The sequence below is a fragment of the Dermacentor albipictus genome, chromosome 3 (genome assembly GCF_038994185.2).
Source record: "Dermacentor albipictus isolate Rhodes 1998 colony chromosome 3, USDA_Dalb.pri_finalv2, whole genome shotgun sequence".
NCBI classification, from domain to species: domain Eukaryota; kingdom Metazoa; phylum Arthropoda; class Arachnida; order Ixodida; family Ixodidae; genus Dermacentor; species Dermacentor albipictus.
In genome coordinates this window covers 79,827,353-79,849,268 of record NC_091823.1, presented here as the reverse complement: position 1 = coordinate 79,849,268, position 21,916 = coordinate 79,827,353, and the positions used below count along the sequence as shown (strand labels likewise).

The following is a 21,916-nucleotide window of genomic DNA, read 5'->3' as shown; positions in this document are numbered from 1 at the left end:
ATACATGAATGACCGTGCAGCTGAACAAATGCGGTCGCTGAAAGAAGAAGGTGCGCATCTTGCGGCGCAACTTGCACTGCGTGAGACCGGGCGGCAGAACATTCGCCACGGAAACAATGCCTCTACGGAAAGAAGTGTGAACCACAGTTCCGAGAGATAAAGATTCTTGGCAGATGTGAGATACAAAGGCACGTGGGGTTTTGAAGGCATTCCATATAAAGAAGAGAGAAAAGAACTGTGTTAGTGATACTTCCGTGACCCTCATTAAAAGCGAAATGTCATATCTTGAACGGCTTGGCAGATGATGCATTGTGGTCCTTGCGCGCATGTCTGTGATTTCCCTTATATTAGCTAATTTTTCGGGGAATAAAGATAGATGAAGTTGGCGCTTGTCCAGTGTCGTTCTCCCTCTCGTGGTCGTCTTAGCGCTGTTCCTTCCTAATTCAAGTATGCATCAAATTAAGGTTGTTCTAAAATTCTAGAACTCGGCTCTTCTCAAAGGGTAGCGAAGTTCTCCAAGGGGCGCAAGGCCACATGTAAACCGTCGATTAAATATTTGTGACCTTTAAGAATGTCAAACACTACACTTCCGCCCATTGGTCCACCTGAAGGATGTTTTTTGTGTACTGATTTGTCCAAAAACGCATGCAATGAGGAAGAAATGTGCCAAGGCTCACGTGCATGAGCCCAGCCACTCCTACACAGACGCCTTTCTACTGTCGGCCTATCTTAATGATTCCCCAGCTTCATTTTAAATCTCACAATAAAATTTGTAAATTACAACCGATCGAGCGCATCTATCGAAAGTGCGGAACCTGTAACGTTAACTCTCATTCAAATCAGTTTCGTAAATTAAAAAATATAATAATAATGAAAACATGCATTCAGTGAACACACGGTGAATCCTGTCAAGGCAACCCTTGCTTCATCATCGTCACCGAGTCTACGCGCCATACAGCCAATATCGGCCCCTGACATGCAGCATGCTGACAATAAAGCGTATTCTAGAAGGCTATTTTGGAAGCGAGTTTCCCGACTTTGAAATCGCTAAGATGTTCTGTTATGTCGCTCAAAACATCGCAGGTCACTATAAAGAAAAAGGATAAAAATAATATATTGCTTAATGGGCTAAACAGTAGCTAGATCTAGCGTTGCTAAAACACTGACGGGAACGGCTCACATATTTAGCCTGCACTACCTTGGAGATCAATCAACACACAGAAAGCTGGAAACCTAGATACCCGATACAGAAAAGCGGGGGAAACTTCCTAAGGAAGACATTGTACTCAACACGAAGGCTCCAGTCCTCTTTGTGTACTTATGATTTCCTCCACGCTGGATCCGCAGGCGAGGACGACCGGAGCAGAAACAGCAAGACAGGCAGCCGCGACATGGTGGACATGGTGCTGCTCAGCAAGAAGCTTCACTCGTCGTTCGACGAGACGAACGCCAAAAGCTTCTACCCGTCGCCGCCCCGGCTGACGCAGTCTCAGCAGCAGCAGCAGGCGCAGCAGCAGTGCCTGTCAGCGGCACAGAGTGCGGGCCAGCTAGCCTCAGCGGGCCAGGAGTTTGACGACGCCAATAGCGACTGCGACAGCGTGCCTTCGAACGGCGGTGGAGACGGCCAGCACAGACATCACCACACATACGACGTGCCTTTTCACGTGCGAAGGGTGAGTCCAACGAAGGGTGGCGCAATGCATGCTCCGCCAACTACCTTTCTCGGTTCTTAGTCCGGGGTGAAAACGAGTTACAGCTGCTGGACAACGAAACGCGACTCAGGTAGACGAAGCGCTGATTTTCAACTAATATTTTATTGTGCGCAGAGCAATATATACAGGGGCTCGGATATGCGGGAGAGAGAGGAGAACATATAGTACTGTAGAGCAGGATTGGAACGGTATAGTGGGTTGCCCTCTCCAGCGCTTTCTAGTGGGTCCTCCTCTTCAGCGCTCTTCCTCTGAAAACGCCGCTCCTGCTAGGACTGCTCTAGCGGTCGGTGCCAAACGCCGGTGACTAATAAACGCCTTTACAAGTGGTGGAAGGGGCTTCGGCCTACAACGTCCATCCTGGAACTTCGATCCCGTGCCCTACGCTCAACCATGCCTTGAGACGCATCCCAGGAAACCTCCTCCGTCCATCATGTGTTCTGGTGTGCTTCGTCACAAGGACCCTGCCATTTTCAGTGGCGTGGACGACACCAAGATGGAGGACTGGCTGATGACATATGAGAGGGTAGGCGCCAACAACAAATGGCACGACTCCGCCAAACTGAGCAACGTGCACTTCTATCTCACGGGTCTCGCCAGTCTCTGGTACAAGAACCAAGAGACCAGCTTTCAGACGCGGTCCTCGTTCAGGACCTCCTTAGTGGCTGTGTTTGGTCGCCCTGCTTTGCGCAAGCTGCGATCGGAATCGCGCTTGCGAGAACGTGCACAGCAGCAGGGTGAATCATTTACCAGCTACATTGAAGATGCACTGGACTCGTGCAAGAAAGTCAATGCGACGATGTCGGAATCCGACTAAATCAGAAATGTCTTAAAAGAGATAGAGGACGATGCTTGCAACATGCTACCTGCCAAGAATCCTGAGTCCATGACAAATATCATCACTCTATGCCAAAGCTACGAGGAGCAGTGTAGGCAGTGCTCGTTGACACGTCGCCCTTCCTCGCGCGGTGACCTCATTGCTGGTCTGGCTACAATCTCGGACCTGTCAGCGTTGCTTGCTGAAATGAAAGCCTTTGTTCGGGAGGAAGTTGCACGCCAGCTCTCCTTGATATCATTCGCTCACCCGCCGCATCTCCAACAGCCTGCATCGAATTTTATGCCTCGATCGCGCAGGAAATCGCCGAGGTCTTGCCAGACCGGCCCCATCATTTTCCTGCGGTTGCTCCGGTGAGCTGAGTTGACGTCGTTGCACGGACCCAACCACACTCTCCATGTACGCCTCCCCGTTGTGCCGGCGTCGTGGCTAGGCCTTACCTGAAGCCCGCCATGCAGTCATATTCGCAGCCGCCTCGTACTACGCGTCCTATGACATGGATGGGACCTGCTCGAGCGACCGTTTTTGGCTGCGCACGTTTTTGTAACGGTGTGCAGCCGCCAGCGCCGCACCACCCGTGAGCAGCCAGCCCAACTGCCACAGAAGGACCTAATAGAAAGCGCTAGAGAGGACAATCCACTGTACCGCTTTAACCCTCCTCTACAGTAATAGTACACTGTCAGAAAGATAGCGATGATGGATAATCTGGAAACCGTATTACTAAATGGTTGCTATCATCCACGCGCAAGGTGCGCGAGTTCCTTAGGGAAGAGCGATATCGAACGCACACTCACGCACATATCGCCTTTCTTGTCGATGCATAAGGTTTCGTATATCTCAGGTGCACGCTAGTCACCATAGCGCCTTAGTATTTTGTATTTGTCAAACAATGCACGACAACCACACCGGGAGCTATGCACGGCTAGGTGGCTGCCAACACACCCCTTCATTAAATTTGTATGCTCTCTGAGGCAGGTCATTAATACAACGGCAAGTTTGGCCGATGTATCATTGACCGCAGGAGAGGGAGATCTTGTATTCTCTCCCTCCTGCCTATTCAAGCCCCTGTATATATTGACGTGTGCGCAATAAAATACTGGTTCAAAGCCAGTGCTTCGTCTGTATGAGTCATATTCCGTTGTCCAGCGGTGTTACTCGTTTTCTTCAGACATGTACCAATAAGCCCAGGTTAGCACATTATGGTAATGCAGGGAGCAATCAGATAGGTAGCTGTTTGTTACCTAATGAAAACCAAAAGCACTACTTTTTTTGGTGAATTCAGGAGCTGGGCTTGACAGAATATGGTGGGAATTCAAATGCAGATGACGGTGATACATACACTGAGAGTGCCGCATTGACTACGTCTTACAGGCTGAGTATATTCGTATTAGATGCAGAAACAGTGTCCATTGTGACTTGAGTTTGACAGCAACTTGTGCTGAATGTTATGAATTTTTGTTAGTGTTTTTCAAGCTGCTGACATCATTGAACTCGGACAATTTTTTGTTACCGACTATTGAGCTTATATCGGTGGGACACTTGTGGTGGATTGTGTCCGATTGGTGAAATTGCAGCAAGGGCTGATGTTACTGCTGCGTTTCTTTCTGATTTCGTATTACTCTGCATGCGCGTTTGCGAAAACCGTTCCATTACCGAAATGCGCTTATTTCCCGTTATGTTATTATCTTTTAGTCAAAGTAAATGTGGTTTTTGGAAAAGCCATCGGCTATACAGTAGTGGGTGTTTGCATCTAGAACCAAAGAATATGCACAGTCAATGAGCGAATTATTTCTGCTGGCTATACAAAATAAAACACTTTCGTCGTCAAGAAAGAAACATAGTTTATATAGGCTAAAAAACCACAAATTTGTGACGTCGCACTAATGCCATCGACATTGTAACCAGGGTGTAATTTCGAAGTCCGCGAATGTACAATCTGTGCGGCCGAAACCCTTCTCCTTAGCAAGGTAAGCACACATTGCGCTGATATTACAATTGGCGATGTCGAGCTTGCAGCTTGCACTATATGGATCACTTTCGACGCAGAATGTCAATAGAACTGTAAAACATGCGCCGGAAATTGGGATAAATTGACTGACCAAACTGCTAATGTTTATGAACTCTGATTCACGAAAAGACGTTTTGTGACATTTGTCCTTAATTTCTCTCTGCTCTCGCTTTCACAGTCTTTTCTTTCTCTCTATTTCTCTCTATTTCAACGATGAAGAGTAGTCAGGCACGTACCCTCCCGGGGCCCCCCTTCCCCCCCCCCCGAAATTACGACGCATATCCCCCCCCCCCTTCCTTCCCCGCCACCGCCACTACTTCTCACTCACATTCATAAAGCGCCGCCAAATCAATGTTGAGACTTGAGAACTATTCGGCGGTCAACATTTTACTGCCTTATTCACTCCTTTTGGATGGCGGTAGTCATCGGCGTCATCTGGGATGTGAAGGCCAGTTTCCTCATCAATTCGGTGCCCGCGTGATTAACGCGAGATGCATTCAGTTGTCACCGTCTATTCAACGGTCACGCGCATCGTTGTTGCTTCGTTAGTTCAACCTTCTTCGTTTAGACCGGTCCAGAGACAAGGAAAGGGATTCAGTTCGTGGTCAGCTGGTCTGTATGCACGTGGAACGAGTTGCGACCCGAGAAAATGCCACTTGCGTTTAACTTTTCTTTTTGTTTCATTATTTCCTCGAGTGACGGCTCACCGCGACGCTGACTGATCCTCGCAACCATATAGTCGTGATAAGGGTGATATGGGTTAGATAAGGTGGAAAATAAAATAATGCGAGACAGCGTCCATCATCAAACCCTGCAATAACCTTGGAACTCTTAGCCAATATGACTGTCACCCGTTAACTCGTCTGGTTTTTCCCTAATTGTGCAGCTCTTTTCGTGCAAAATTGCCAACTGGAAACAAGAGTCGAAAGGATTTGAGAAATTAAGCGATCTACTAAGGGAGAGAGTCAAGGCAACAGTCAAACAGGAAGGAAAAGCGTAAATTAACAAATTTAACCGTTGTTTATGAAAATATTTGTGGATCAACATCTTTTTATTTAAAAAGGAAGTAGAGAAAACGCCGCCGGAAGTGGAGTACAATTGCGTGTGTTCTAAATGACGCTTCTACAGTTATCATTCAAGCCGCCTTCTATGCTGTGCTTATGTAAGTCTTTTTCTAACCTTCCGCGGTGGGCGCAGTACGTGTAGAATTGCAACTTGCTGCTCCATACGCGGTTATATGGGACTGGCGGCTACGCATCGTTACGTAACTTCCCAAATAACAATACGAGTCGGTTGTGGAACTTAACTTGTTAGAGCAGTAAACGAGGAATCCAAAAGAACTGTGATTGTTCCGGAAATAAATATTACTGGTCAAGAGTTCGACGGAAGTTCGTCTGGTCAGATAACATGATGAAGAAGAAATTGCGGCCACTGACCAAGTCAAGGTGAAAAAACAACACACAGAGACGTTTCGGGAACAAGTGTGATCAAGGAACCCGTACGGGTCCCGAAACGTCTCTGTGTATTGTTTTTTCACTTTGACTTGGTCAGTGGCCGAAATTTCTTCTTCAATAAATATTTCTGTATCACTCTTCCAGAGCTAATTAAAATTTAAGTCTGCAATCAAGCCCCGCCCACGCCCTCAACACCGCCAGCCACTGTTTCTCCACGAGGTTGCAAATAATTCGTACGTCAAACTTTTTCTGTTACCCAAATAAGGCGGTAACTACAAAAATAAAATTATTAGCGCGTAATTTTATACCTTTCCTTTCGCCTATATGGTGGAATGGCGAATGCCTGATTCTTTATTGAACTGAAATAACATGCTTGCTTCGCTACTGCTATTTGTTGTGAAGTTTCACTTCAGTTGGCAGTGAAGTTTCATGAGTAAAATGGGTTCAGCAGTGAAATGAACTGCACCGCAGACTTTTGAGCAGTGAAATGCTCAGACTTCATACATTTTGTCCATGTCTGTTGCGCACCTCATTGCTTCCGCAGATGAAAAGAATGTTCAAGATGGCGCCATTTTGAAAAGGCCGCATGACGACGATTTTGTTTGCTTCTGTGATTGGCTGGCGGACTAACGCAAATCCACGTGGTTCGTGTGCCTTTGTTGCCAACTGGTGTTTCTTTTTTAAGTTCTATTCTACTAAAGTAATCTTTACTTTGCACTTTCGCTTCTTCACTTGTTCTTGGCAGTGTTATTCGTAGCGATTCTTTCCTGCGCGACTCCATTTTACGTGGTTCTTTGTTTCCCAAGTAAAGGAGATGTGTATCGCACAAGCGTACCTCTAAAATACACCTTATTTCATTTCCCTATTGTGGGTTTACGCGTTTTTATGGCGAATGATGGGCGCTATTCACATTTGTACTAGGAAAGGTACGTCCCCTCTCATTTGCATATAAACGTTACCTTGGGTTGACCCCCCCCTCCCCCCCCCCGAAAAAAATCCTGGGTACGTGCCTGCGAGTAGTACCCAAATTTTATTCTGTTCCACGTGCCATTCTGTCATATGCTCTCATCCATTAGGTACATTTTTATTTCTCTGCTGTTTTAATGATTCTCATCGGTATCGCATCTCTAAATCTGTATACAGTTACTCGCCCATCAGTACAGCGTCTGCAACTTTAAAGCAAGCACCGGTGCTAAAAGACATGCAAATGCAGACATGAGGCTAGATCATCCGTGGGACACGAACCTAATACGCGACCCCTTCTACATGGATCTAAGGGCTCCGGCAGCCTGCTTCGCATGCACCTGTTTCTAAGATAGGAACATTGGAGCTTTAATGGAAACTGGAACTATTTGGCTGCCTTCAGGGGCCCGACATCCTAAGCCGCATGAAAAAGAATAGTTGAAAGTTGAGGCGGCACGCGTTCCGTGAAAATTCAATCAGAGCGGACGCAAACTCGCCCACATGCTCGCAAGTGTTTACCGAGTCCTTTTGAGCCCCGTGCTTCTGGCCGTATTGAATGTCTCGTTGGCTCAGACCCGCGTGTTGCTTGCTTAGTTCATACAGGCGCAGTAGGTTTCTGGGCGCCCGAAACGCGCTGGCCTACTTTTCCGGGACCACGCGGTGCCCAGTGAGTGTCAGAGGGTTTATACAGAAGGAAATTAGGCCACCGGCTCACCCTTTCATCCGCGCGTAATTTCGGGCAGGAGTTGCTTTAGGATGAGCAGGTGGATAATTAAATATACAGTAGGGGGATCAATGGTCAATTTTAGGCGGGAGTGTCTTTCGTACAGCGCTGAAAGTACGTGGATCTGTTGTACGCGGCTTTCTTTGCGAACGCTGTTTATTAGCGTTAAGACTGGCTAGTTTGCGTACTGACGTAACAGCAAACAGTGTAAAAGCGAAAATGGACAGTTAAAAAGTTGAACAGCACTGCTCGTCATGTCTGTCACTGAATCGCTGAGAAAGCGACCGAGTTGGCGAGGAAAAGGTAGTGTTTAATTAAACTGCCTTTCTTGGTTGGAGACGATCTTCAGGTAAATATTACTTCACTGAAACAGATAAGTATTTCTGCAAAAAAAATTAATGTTCTGGCGTCTAGATCTGTCGGAAAGTCTGATTTTCCTTCTTCTTTTTTGTTTAAACACCTTATATGTTTTGGCTCTGCCGTTTTCTACCTCCCTGTCTGATTTCTAACAAACGATTGGCACAATAGGTTAATTTGTGTATTTCACTTGCAATGGCGGCAGTCCTTTTTTTTTCGCTGTGTGATTGCTAACAGACGACTAGGCGAGTAGAATAATTCTATTCAATCTATGTCTGTCACATACAATGATGTAAAAAGCCGAAAATCGCGCCCCTTCACTCCAAAGGTGTCTGTGTTGAACATAATGATGCTCCCAGTAAAAAAGCTGTGCAGTGGAAAAACGAATATCAGTGTGAAAAGTCTCCCTGAAGAAGCGTTCAATGTGCAGATTTCGAAATGGTTCATTAGCCACCTACATACACTATATAAACCGATTCCCCCCTGCTCCCTCTCCCCCTTCTGCTTGCTACATGGGATCCGCCCTGGTTACACCAACAAAGCTTTTTAATTTTGTTTAATATATGGCAGAACAAAACAATGACCACTAAAGAGGCGGTGAGGAATGGTTCTTTGAACTTACTTTAACCTGAAGCACATAGCGTATGGAGTAGCATCCTTGACTCCGGTTCACTTGGCGTTTTGCCAAAAGGTCAGAGAGTGAGGTTGGAAAGCGAACCAAATACTTTCTTCTTGCTGCCGTTGCTCGAACGGAACACGGAAATCTTGCTTCCTCTTATCCCGTCTGGGAGGGTGACAATACTTTTCTTGTCGCCTGACATATATCCTGCACATCTTCGACCGCACTCGACGGGAATGAAAAATATGCTGTCGAGTGTGCATTCGTTTTCATTACTTACGTACTCTTGTTTGTGAACCCCTTAGGTACACTCAATCAGCTCCCCTCTGTGGCCTTGTCCCGAGACAATATATCTTTGGTTGGAAGGTCACGTATGGAAGCGTACATCGCGGTAGATCCAAGCATAAGTGCATGCGGTGTAGTCCCTGTGCCGAAAGCAGTGTAATAAGTATGGCAAAAAATTTTGCACCAGCACTGTACTGCCTGCTGCGGGAAGGAGGGTGCCTGGTGCAATGTGCGTCATCTATGACGTAGGAGCCGCATAACGCTCACTACGGTACCGGAATGCAACGGAGTTTTCAACCGTTCTCGTCGATTCCACTCATTCATTCCACTCATTGTAAATTCATGCTTGCAGACGTTTGCACTGCTGTCAGCCATTCTCATTTAGGCTGAGTCATTTGCAAAAGAAACATTTCATAATAGAGATACCCAATTCCGCCTGTTCTGATTAGCGCAGCTCCACAACCTTATTTAGCGCTCAAAAAAGTCCCAATGAACAAACACGAGGACTGTGGTCTCTAGTAAATAGTCTTGATGCAGTAAATTCATTTTCAAATGAATCACAGAATCAACCTATCCTGTTTCATGTGAAGAGAACCATCTTATGGCTGGAAATGTGTTAATTCCTCAAATCTCTTGGCGCAATTCTCTTGCTTTAATTTAATACCCTTTATCTGATCATTGTGTTTCCTTCCCAAAAGTGCACTTCCTTTTAATCGTAACTACAACATCATCTGTCCGGCACGCATTTCAGGTTTGCCCGACTCTGCTGCTACAATTCTTTTGTTCTTATCATTTTCTTTTCCATCTAATGCGGCACTAGAGTATGTTGCCGAGACGTATATAAGGACGAATGCGCAGCGAATTTGACGTAAGAAAGAAAGAACGAAAGAAAGAAAGAAAGAAAGAAAGAAAGAAAGAAAGAAAGAAAGAAAGAAAGAAAGAAAGAAAGAAAGAAAGAAAGAAAGAAAGAAAGAAAGAAAGAAAGAAAGAAAGAAAGAAAGAAAGAAAGAACTACCTGCGAGAAAGTCGACAGGAGTGAACGAGATAACTAAAGCGAGCTCACTCAAATAAACTATGCCAAATTGATGGCACCTTCTCGTAGCCCACTCCATCTCCGCGATTTCGGCACAGTACTACATCTATGTATACGCTCAAATCACGGTATACGAGCTTGCTAGCTTCGTGAGACATAAGCGCGACAGACTCCGTGTCGTGTGTGATTTAGGCTTGTTTTAGCTTATGTTTGACAAAGGTCTTAGCTTTCTCCTGATCTCTGACATATCACTATTATTACTAGTTGTTTCTTTTTTTTTTCTCTTGTCTTCCTTTTTTCAATGAGGCCTGAGTTCCAAACGTTCAACAATATACGGAAGAGCTGGCGAAGGCCTTTGTCCCCAATTCCGTTTTTTTTTTCATGATTATCCTTTTCAATGTAGTAACCCGGGTAGCTTTGGTCGGCGTTGTACCCCGGTTTTCTCTACCCTTCACACATTTACTTTTTGTTCCCTGATCTGTCCTAAGCCTGAAGGCTCCCGCATAAAACACACCAAACAACCCCTCCTCCCCAACACGTAGCGAAAACTTTCCAGCCGCCGCCCATCGCGGCGCCACGGTTCGAGATGATCGGCGTCTCTCCATCGCTCTGCCGGCGGTCGGGACATAAAAGATGTGATGGACGACCCGTTCCTCTTCCCGCTCTCAATCTTTCTTTTCGTTTTTCCTCTGATTCTTCCACGCTGTACCTCGATCTGTGTTTGTTCACCTACTTTATGGATGGTCGCTTTGTTTTCCTTCTCACCTTGTTTGCTTTGCGGGGCCATTTTGTCTTCGTCCGCCGCTCCGTTCGAAACCGCATCCATTGTCCCGTGTTTTCTCTTGGCCTCCCGTATCGTTGCGGTATAGTCGTACGTCTTCGCTAGTCGTGCGCTCGTAACCACAGTGGTCGCCGCGAACTTCTGTCTCCTGAATCATTATATCGTCAGTGGACACGGTGGCTCTCCTTAGGGAGTACTAGCCTGAGAGAAATAAAAAAACAAAGAAAGAAATGAGTACTAATAAAAACACCTTAACAACAGAAAATGGAAGCGTCATCGCGACGGGCGTGAGGGAGAGGGACCAGGAAGGGGGCACGATGAAGACAGAAGAGGGGGAGAGGGGCCATTGGCCGTGGGGTGAGAGAGAGGAGGGGAGGGAGGCGAGGGATGCACCACTCTGTATCGACCAGAAGAGCTGTCTGCGCCATTGTCGTGGGTCCTGGCGCTTCGTTGTCCACACACCAGCCGCTCGGCTAGAGCACTGCGAGTGTTTTGTTCGTGCTGCGCCGGGCGCGTTATCTCGTCTCGAACGTTGTAAACACGTGCGTTTGGCAAGCGGTGTCGCCGCATTAGGCGGGCAGAGGGAATGAGCGAAAAAAAAAACGAAAGAAAGAAGAACGGAAATAATAAAACAGCGATGGCAAGTAACAAGATGAAATAACAGGAAAGGCGCAGCACTAAACAGCGTAAAGAGTGCGAGGCGTGGACAAACATGGTGGCTCAAAATATGAGGTTACAACTGCAGCTTGCAGCTATAAAGGAGAGACCGAGAGAGAGAGAAAATAAATACTAATACGCTTTGCGAAAATCGATAATGACGCCGTGCCTGCTTTGCGTGGGAGAGAAGTCGCGAATTAAACGCGAGCACAACGTTAACCCCGGCCAGTAACAGGAAGAAGACAGCAGCAAAGCGGGTACTTCGGAGAAAGCAAGAGTTTTGCTGTGTATATGTATATCGCTCCGAGTGGTTCATATGAGCAAACAGTGAAGCGCTAAACGCGTGTGGCCGGTGCATGCAGTCCGTCTTGACTGCCTCTCGTTTTGTATTTTCTGTAACTCGTAACAGTGAACTTTAGTGCTTGATAGTTTGTATATATATATTCCCGATAAGCTGCTGCCGCGCGAGACATGAAGCGGCCAGGGTGCACACAACGTGAAGCGTGCATGCGTCCTTCAGCGTGCACGTTTGTCGACGTGCCTCGGTAATTGGAAACCAATAGGCAGCCTCTAAGAGTGTTTACGATAGCGAGGAAAACATCAATACCCGCGCGAACGAACGGAACGTCGATGAGCGTACGCGTGCAATTTTCCGCGAGCTGCTCTGTAGGACGCTGCATTTCTTGCTGAAGTTTGGCGAACACAGAACGTGCGCCGCGTTATTTTTATAGTTGCTGTCTTACAACGCTCAGTTTTTAATGATTGCAGGGCCGGAGAGAACAGGCTAGTTGAAGCCAGAAAACACGGCGACATTTCAGGCTTGTGTCAGTGGTTGTTGGACAAGTTTAGAAGCATTTTCCTTGGCCATATTCATCACGGGTGAGGTCTTGTGACACGCTCAGCTGAAGCAAAAGAAAGTCTTAAATTTTGCATATTTAGATAACTGAAGCTACGAACATTCAACTTTTTTTAATGATGATAGCGGGCAAATGATAACTGGCTGCTCACAGTTATGCAGCAAACTATAATACAATTGTGCTGAACGTCTGTGGAGGTCGCTTAGCGGAACAGAAAATTGGGATAGATCGCATTGACTGGAAAGGATGTGTTGGGGTACGAAAGACACACAAGGTGATAATATAACAGTGATAAAGCGCCACGTCAAGACAAGCTGGGACTGCCACTACGTTAACGGTCCCAAGGAAGGAGTTCCTAGCCGCGATAATGGAACCAATCTATTTCAATAGTGTTCCTTCTTGCGTGTCGTTAGTTGTCCGAACTGCGTTCTGCGTGCGTTATCACCAGCATTAGCCGGACGTGAGCGGTAGACGATAACAAAGATATGTAATCGAACGAAAGGCATTGTTATTTTATACGGCCCAGCACTGCATTGTCACAATCCACATGTAAGTTATCACATGCTATAGCTTAACATTTTTTCAGGCCGTGTCTTCAATGTTAATATTGCCGTTTGTCACCTCAAGGGCCGTTTGTCCCTAAAACTTTATAAAATAAACATAGCCGTAAATGAAGAAGCATGCACATCGTACCTTGTGCCCTGAATCTTCCAAACGCCTTCTTGCTTTTATGTGACAGATTGCCAAAAGGCACAGCGTCGGAAATACAGTGGGGGACGTTGGCGACTCTCAGTGCTATGACTTTTTGTTTCCATACCAAGGGTTGAAAGCCTTACTATCGCGTTCTTTATTGACATGATAGAAGGAGGTGTTGGCGCACAAATATGGCGCAATATTCTTCTTGTCTCGTGAACAGGTGGTATATACAACATACAGTTACGTTACCACATGAAAGTCTAAATGACATAATGAGATTACAAAGAAACTTTGAAGCCATAATGCGAACAATTGCACGTAACACAACGACTTTGGGAAGATCGGCCTTTCGAAATGACGTCACAGTGAGGCTTTTTCTTATATATAGCAAACATTGGTTTGCCAGGCGCTGAATTCAAAATCTCTATACAGCATGTGGAGTGTGCAAGAGTGCCCTATAGTTTGCGAGGCGCTACAATCTAGAAGTACGTGCAGATGTTTATTATGCTCAACGGGCGACATTGAATTCGGCACTGTGTTGTTATGCAGGATGGCCAGAGTTTAGCAAATTTCCAAGTCTCCGCCCGCTCTGGTGGCTTCCTTAGATGAATGAGCTAATGGTATCAAGACATAAAATTTAATGCTCAGCAAGTTTCTAGTTTCACTGTTGGGATATCATCACTTGGGCTCATGGATGGCCGGGAAAAAAGCAGTCATGTGGTCAAACCGACGGTGCCTGCTTTTACATATTTATCGTTCTTCCCAGTGCATTACCTGGGCAATTAAGTTAGAGAAAAACGTTATGCGTTAGCTTATTAGAAGAAAAGAAAACGTCGGCGTGGGAATGCGTCACGTCCGCACTAGATAGGCGAATAATGAGACGGAGAGGAGACACGCCCATGACGTGCCCCAGAGATATGGGGCCAGTGGTTTACGCCGAGTGTGCATAAAGTTAACGGGTCAGTCACGGTATCGCGATATTGCGATAATGTGTTGATAACCATAAGCGGCGCTGACCCGTAACGCTGCCCAGTCTTATTTATTTTAAACGAGGAAGCGGCGTACGCAGCTAGTGATCGCTCGTGCGTAAATACGTGGCTAATGTCGGCGTTTTATCATCTGCTCCTTTCACGCATTCCGCGCTATCATTGTTCACCAACCGCCGTCGCACAAACTCAGGAGAACGAGAAACTCAGGCCATGCTGCATGGCACACCTCTTCTAATATTCGGAAGAAGGTTCATGTGTGATCTCGGCAGAGGCGCCTTATTATTGCAGTGCTTGCAGTAGCGCCTACCGATCTTTATGCCAAACAGCACCACCATGCGGCTTCTCTTCGATCGCCTATGAAATTGTGTTTTGATAAAAATTCTAGGATAAAGACGTATGCCTCAGGAGTCGTAGATCAAGACGCTGCTTGAGCTGATTTACCTAGACTCCTCACTCTTATGGTTTGTGCTTTATCGTCTTCGGTTCTTGTTTTTGTACACGTCGCAATCCGGTCTAATGGTTGGTACGTGTGTCATTATATGCCCATATTTCCAAAAGTGCCTCCTGAATGTGACAACCCTTACGCATATTCTATTTACTGATCCGAGCAAATCAAGTTTTTTTATTGTGGATTATTGTTACATATAAAAAAACGCAGACTCCATGTTGTCAGCATACCCACTTCTCCTCGATACCCATTATGTAATCAAATTAGAAAAATACCATTTACGCGTACTTACTACGGACTTCAGGATATAAACTATCAAATACCAAGGCTACTAAACATCGTTGAGGAAGTAATTGATTTTGATGCATCTCCTTTTAAGCAATGCATAAAAAGCCTTCTCATACATTATCAAATTACGTATACAGCAATAGCTATCGCACTAACTTTTTTTATGCACTATATATGCATGCTTAAATCTTCGCTGTAATGGGAATGTACAAATAAACAAAAATTGAAGCTTAAAATGTCTTTTCACATAGTCATTGTATAATGTACAAACTATCTCGTTTATTCGTATTTTCTACATCGTACTTGCTCGCTTTTGGTATATTAGCTTTTTTCGTACATTCAATGATCATGTAAGCCGAACGCGCTTAGGAGCAAGAGCCCCTCCCCTGTCAGGCCATATGGCCTTGAGCTCTTGTGTCCTCTTTCTCTAACAAAGAAAGAAACAAACTTCAAACTTCAAGCCTATCAGATGAGAAAGAGCGTGTTCTGAGCTCCGCACCTTTTCTTGCCAGCGTAAACAGCACCGATGTTCATTTGCTGGGGCTTCACGTTGTGCTTAGTTGATATCAAACCACGCAAAAGAAGAAAAAAAAAGGAAGGAAGAAAAGAAGAATGAGAATGTAGACGGAGAGGTGATGAGAGTAAGAGTAAATTTTGTGAAATATAGAAGTTCAAGCGAATAGACGGCTGTTTCTATGGATCACTACTCCGTTCTCCTGGGTATGGTTATTCCGACAATTCCGTCACGCCTGTACGTCCTACAACAGCGTATACATGGCCATATATAGCACTTCCTTTGGAAAAAGTCTGAGCGACGTTTCTAGAAAACTCAGTCTAATGCACCCTGTTGAAAACAGACCAAGTTCAAAGCATGCTCCTGCTCCGATGAGTCGGGCAAGAGGAAACACTTCGCTTATTGCCGCTAAAAGCGTACAGTATTTGTAGGATGCAACTGTGATTGACCAACAACGGCCCGGGTTTACGAAGCTCTGTACGTGAATTAAACGACCGTGACTTCATGCCAATTCTCGCTAGATTCACGGGAAAATTTTAAAGGGGCACATTGTTCCACTCATATGCGGTTAAAGCACTTTTGGCGTTGCTCTTTTGGTTATATTGAAATTCGAAAAGTAGTATCGACCGTTCTACGGCGTTTTAGGGAAGTCACCTCTAATTTTTAGGCAAGGAAGTAATAGCTAAAATGGCGAATAATAAACCAATGTGAACAGAGGTGTATTGATGAAGGGTCCTAGTTTGATGAAATTCTAATAACGTCTTGAAATGAATGTATTATTGTTACCAAGACCTCTAATTCGAGCCTCTGTGCGCCATATACTTAGGTGAATAAAAACAAAAAGCCAGTCTATCATTTCGTGCATTGTCGACAGAGTAGAGCCCTCGTAGAGCGCCCGCAATTACTGTGCCAGACGCGTAACAGCGATTAATGGACGACAATGGCTGCGCCAAGCTTTTGCAGTTTTCATTGCCGTTTACCACGGTCAAGTTGTGCGTTAAGGGTGTTCTATGGTTTCATCACGTTTCACCGTTTCATGGCTAGCTAGTGCTTGGCTGTTGACTGTTTCTTTTTTTGTTCTTTTTTTGCGAACTGCTGTTACGCGTACATCGTGAATCACACATTTGTCACGAGTGGAGTTGTCCAGCGTCACCGTACTCCTGGTGCACCGTTACTAACATCACCGCGATAAGACTGAGTATAATGATCTGTCGTGGAGGGCGCCAGAAGATCGCGACCAGTTCTTTCGTACAGGATGAGTCCGCGAAGTGTATACGCAACGATTCGCGCGACGCCTAGGCATCGGCTTCCGCAGCGCTGAACGCTTTTAATGCGACGGAGCATATACGCGTGTCCGTCGCCCTCGCCCGTACCACTGGAGTACGGCCCCTATTCGCTGATTGGATGAACGGGCACTCTCGCCGACTTCATTCAATACGCTTTTTATGACGGATCTGCTATCTCGCCCACGCTGTATTGGGTGTGGAGAGCGCGAGACAGCGCAGACACGCCCGGCGTGCATCAGAGGATTGAACGGTGTGCACTCACGACCGGTCGAAGTCTTTCCCCCGGCGCACCACTCATATCATCTTGCGCAGTTCGGGCTTGCTGGAAAGTCGCTCTGGCTTCCGTCAGCATGAGCGAAGGTAGTGTTTACATTAGCTTGCGGGGCCAATGAAAGCTGCTTATTTATTTACCTACTATTTGTTTGGCCTTGCCTTTGCGAACAAGGCTGCTGTGCCTCCACGCTCTGCGCGACGCGCTCGAAAACGAGAAAAAGACAATGCTTGTTTGGATCCGCCTAAGCTACTGCCAAGAGCACGGGAGCGCTTGTGCGCATGCGCGGCGAACTCCGTTCGTTTCGCAACATGTCAGTCACAAGAAAGCTCACTTGTGTTGTGGTTTTCGTTCGCAGGTAAGAACGCGAGGCTGAGTTTCCGCTTTTGAGCGCCGCCTATACGTACCACCCATTTGAGCGCTACTCACGTCTGATGCCGGCGAGCGCGTTCTCAAATGTTTGGCGAGTGGTTGTACATGGATTGCATAGTTTAAGGGCGCTATTTAGTGTTATTGCTGTTGCTGAAAGAAATTGTCCTTAGTTGTCGAAAGAATGGAGCGAGCAGTTCCTAGGTCGCTCCGGTAAACAAGTAGTATACTTTATAAAGGGATTTACAATGGGTGAGGAACGTGTTTTATAAAAGAAAATTCACTGAGGCCTCCAGGTTAGCCATGCATGTTTTGTTGCAAGGGAAATAAGGCGACCACTCAGAGAAAATGTCCATGGAAATGAGTGTGACCATTGTGTGAGTCATGCCTTGAAAAAAACTCAAACGGTGTCCATTACGCTTTATAAAGGACAGCAACGCTAGCAAGTTGCTTTTACTAAGCGGCCGTTGTCTGAAAACAGCAACTATGGATAAAAAAACGCCCCGCGCTTGCGGTTCAAGTAGAACGGACCCACAGCACCGGCTCGTACCGTGCTTTAATTTTCCAAGAATTTGATGTTACGCCTCCAGTGAGGGCAATAAATGACCCAGCGACTCCGGGAATGTGCTGGGAATCAAGCTGAACACAAAGCGAACTCTTGAGAATGCCGTAAAGAGGATCAGAAAATACGCTTCCATTACGAGAAAGAGCCATTAGCGGTGTCCGCCATAGATTTTGCAGAAGCTGCTGCGTACTCCAAGTTGGATCGGACAACACAGATAAAATGATTTTTCCGCTCGTTGCTTCTTTGTTATTTCGTACTGTGAAATACTGAAACCATTCTGCCACTATCTAATCTGTTGCATGCAATTGGTTTCAAGGAGGAACGAAAGGATTGCTTTAAAGCTAGAGGCTTATATGGAATGGTTTTGCATATGCAAACTGGGCCGCTATTTTGTAGCGATGCCTTATGCCTTATTCTATGCTATTCTTATCATCCACCACACACAGCCGCCTGATCGCGTTGATAATGTGGGCAGGCCGTCGCTCTGACCAGTGGCCAAGCGCGAAAAGCCTGAAAAAGCATAGAATCGGAAAAGGCATCGCTACAAAATACTGGCCCTGGTGTGCGCTGTAACACATTCTCATTGTTGATTCATTTGCAACTTTTTGTTTGCTCTGCACTGCATTTTGAAAGTGCCAAGTGCGTTAATGCTGCAGGATAGTCGAAGGGTGACGGACAACTATGTGCACTTTTAGAGCAGACGCACATCTTCTCGCACATCACACGTTGTGTAGGACTGCTTGAACTAATATTTATGAAACTTCGAACGGATGTAGTAGATCTATCATCACGAAAGGCCTACTTCATTTGCTATGGCACCAACGGTGACGTTTTCTTTTACCCCATCACGCCCTCGGAGAAGGCAACGTTTTGACATATTACGTCTTGTAGAAAAGGAGAGCTGCAATTTATGTAAGCATTTGTTTTCCATTTGCCACTACGCGCAAAGCCAAAGGCTACATGCATCATGCCTATGTATGTTCAGTGCTTGTGCTTCTTAAAAAAATAATCACTGCTTCTTAAGGGACACAATAAAAAGCACAAATTCTACTCATATTGATAAGCCATTTTTTTTTTGAAGAACTACGTATTTTCGTTAATCTCGCGGTAATTGATTGAGCACTAGAAGGGAAAATGAAGGTCATAGTTTATTTTTTCACAATTTCACGAAGAAATCTGAGTGCCAGTTGGTCAGTGGGACGTAATAAATTTCAAGGTATATTTTTGTATTTGGGCAGTTGCAGCTCAATGAAAGTTGTTGAAACTTGCTGAATTCAGACTTTCGCCTAACTGAAACGCAATGTGGTCCATCTTTACTGTTAAAAAATCCACAAAGTCTCAGAAGGCGCCGTGTCAAAATTCATGACATCACAGCAATCTCATGCTGGAAATAAAAATAAAAAAGACGCTGTCGCCATTGTTCTTTTGTTTTTCTGTCCTTCCTGACGTACCAAGCATTTTTCGCTGCAAGAGGACATTTTTTTTTGTATTTCGGAAGCGTAATCTAGTAAAGCAGCTCAAATTATGATTTTCTTTAGTGCCTTTTTGAGTAATATAGCTACATGCCTTTTTTTTATAGTTGATCACGTGGCAAACCATAAAAAATATAGACAGCTTTGTTGTTGGAACTAAATAGATTCAAAGCGCAGAAATCTACTTTTCGAAATGGCTAGCCATTCAGCTGACGACGTCAAAGTCTATCCAACATTTTCTCTTCGTCTGTTTCCACTATACGACTATCAGCGTAAACGGCCCGGACAATGACGAGGGGCGAAGAATAAAAATGCAAAGTCATTCCGCCCTGCGAAGGTGGATGACCGACGGAGCTGTTAACATCATGGTTAGAAAATTTGTTGTAAAGACTTTGCACCCCTCATTGTGACTTGGTATCTACGGTCACAATGGCTTTGTGGTCAATATGATCTGATCACTGATCGGCATACTCGCAACTGCAATCACATTCCTTGATAGTGGCAAACTGATCCACGTACGCTGCTGAATGGTTGGTTGGGCCGGATCGGTGTGGCATGACAAGCAATATGTCTCCAGCGCTAAATGCGCTAACCACTCTCTTTTTGATTCTGACGCATCCAAGTTTAAATCGGTGACAACCACCGCAGGGTTAGTGTCATTGCAACTAACCCACGCAAAGTGAGTGGCCATGAACCTTACGGGGATATGAGCCCTTGCATTGTTTGCTTGCTTACGGGGACATCAGCTATTGCTTACGGGGCCATTAATGATCACAATTTTTTACGTGCAGGTATAGAAGTTGTATGCGCGATTAGAAAGAATGTAAGCAGTTCTCGCTTCACTTTGCTGAGTGCTTGTTGCCTCTGCCTTACGAGGCTATGAGCCATTGCAGTTTTTACTTGATTACGGGGTTATCAGAGCTTACGGAGGCATGAGCCATTGATGATGATAGTTTTTTTTTGTGCGCTGACACAAAAAAAATCTAAGGTACGATAACCATATGCAGGTCCGCTGTAAAATCAACACGTTTAGTGGCATTGGTGCGAAAAGAGCGGTCAACTTGGCTTTCCCGTGAGAATTCTCGCCGAAAAGAAGAAAACTGTAACTTAAACAACGAGCGGGCCGTCACGTCTGGGCTTCGCTTGCCACGCTGGAATCTTCCTGCGTCGAACGTCACTCACTGTCCTACACGAAGCGTGTGGTAGAGACAGATGAATGAAGTTTCACACTGCATCACGCAAACAGTCACACAGACGACGACGATGACGAGCGGGCTCGCTCCTTCATGTTAGTCGCTGGAAGCACGGAGGCGTTCGACATTTCGTAGCTTCCGAAGTGTGCTTGCTGTGAGAGCAGCAGCTTGAAGAACTTCGCATCGCCCTTAGCGGCATGAAACGAATGGCAGTCATCGCCGGTGAGCAGAAACAACTGGCATAGTATCACTTAACATTTTCAAGCTAGCTGCCGAAAAATAATCGAAATGTAGAAATAAGGTGGAGCTGCAAACCTGATAAAGCATCGCATGGAAAAAGCCGTAGACAGACAGAAGAAGAACAACGACAATAGATAGATGTACCAAAGTATCTATAGGGACGATGGTGCTGGCCGGACACTTCGTGGACTGCTAGCAATACCTCAATAATTCATGCCTAACAACAAAATTGGGTTGAAGCGTAGCACTAATGAGGGGCGTAATTTGTGCTTCAAACTGAGCATTTGTATTTTTTAAACTCCTTTCGGAAGTTAGTTTCTTTTCTTATTTGGTGTGTGCGGATGTTAACTTTAGAACTGTCGTTCAGTGTATTGCTTTTCGATTACTTGATTGAGAAATGTGCATCCTTTGGTGCATATCTGTCAATTAATACAAAAGACAAGAGAAGTATCGTAGTGTTCCATCGACGTAGGCCTTATGGAGGAGCACCATTGATCGACAGGTGCTGCCCCACTGTGATCTGGCTAGAAATCGGAGTACGTGCGACGCCGAGGAAATCTTCTCACTCAGTTTTTTCACTTGGGGCGACCATGTGAGGTTCCTGTCGATCGTCACTCCAAGAAACCTTTGCGTCTTGACGTATGGAAGGGCGCGACCACCCAACACTAGTGGGTATTTTTCCATACATCTCCGCGTGAAAGCCATGGCAACGCTTTTTTCGGGGGACAATTTCAGACCCCTTGGATTTAGGTAGGCCGATATATTTGCTAGCGCTCTCTGGGGGCGTTGTTGGGTGGTACTGCGGGAACGCGCCGCACTCCAAATGCAGATGTCGTCCGCATACAGTGTGATTTTGACGCCAGGGGGCAGGTTTCTTTTCAGATGGATGAGGACTAAATTAAATAATACCGGGCTTAACACAGCTCCTTGTGGCACTCCCTTCTCGACGGCATAAAGCGCCGTGGGGCCATCCGGGGTACACATGAAAAGTTGGCGTCCTTGAAGATAGTCTGCAATCCATGCGTAGAGCCGTCCTCCAAGACCAAGGGTTTCCAAAGCGTCAAGTATTGCTGTATGATAGACCGAATCATATGCTGCCTTAATGTCTAAAAATAATGCAGTAGGTATGTTTCCAGAGACCAATTCCTCTTCGATTGATGAGACCAAGACAATGACATTATCAATTGCGGATCTATTTTGCCGGAAGCCATTCATTTCCTCCGGGTAAACTTTTGCAGTTTCCAGGAACCAATTTATTCGTTTGTAGATCATTTTTTCGAATAGCTTCCCTACGCAGCTAAGC

General features: G+C 45.7%; 1 protein-coding gene across 1 annotated transcript in view; it reads left to right on the top strand.

Annotated features, from left to right (window-relative positions):
• Positions 1 to 21,916, top strand: part of LOC135919173 (cell adhesion molecule Dscam1-like) — a 556,253-nt gene that overhangs the window by 489,270 nt on the left and 45,067 nt on the right. The window contains exon 22 of the mRNA XM_065452886.2: positions 1,348 to 1,673. Coding sequence (XP_065308958.2) covers positions 1,348 to 1,673 — 326 coding nt within the window. The remainder of the gene's footprint in view (positions 1 to 1,347; positions 1,674 to 21,916) is intronic.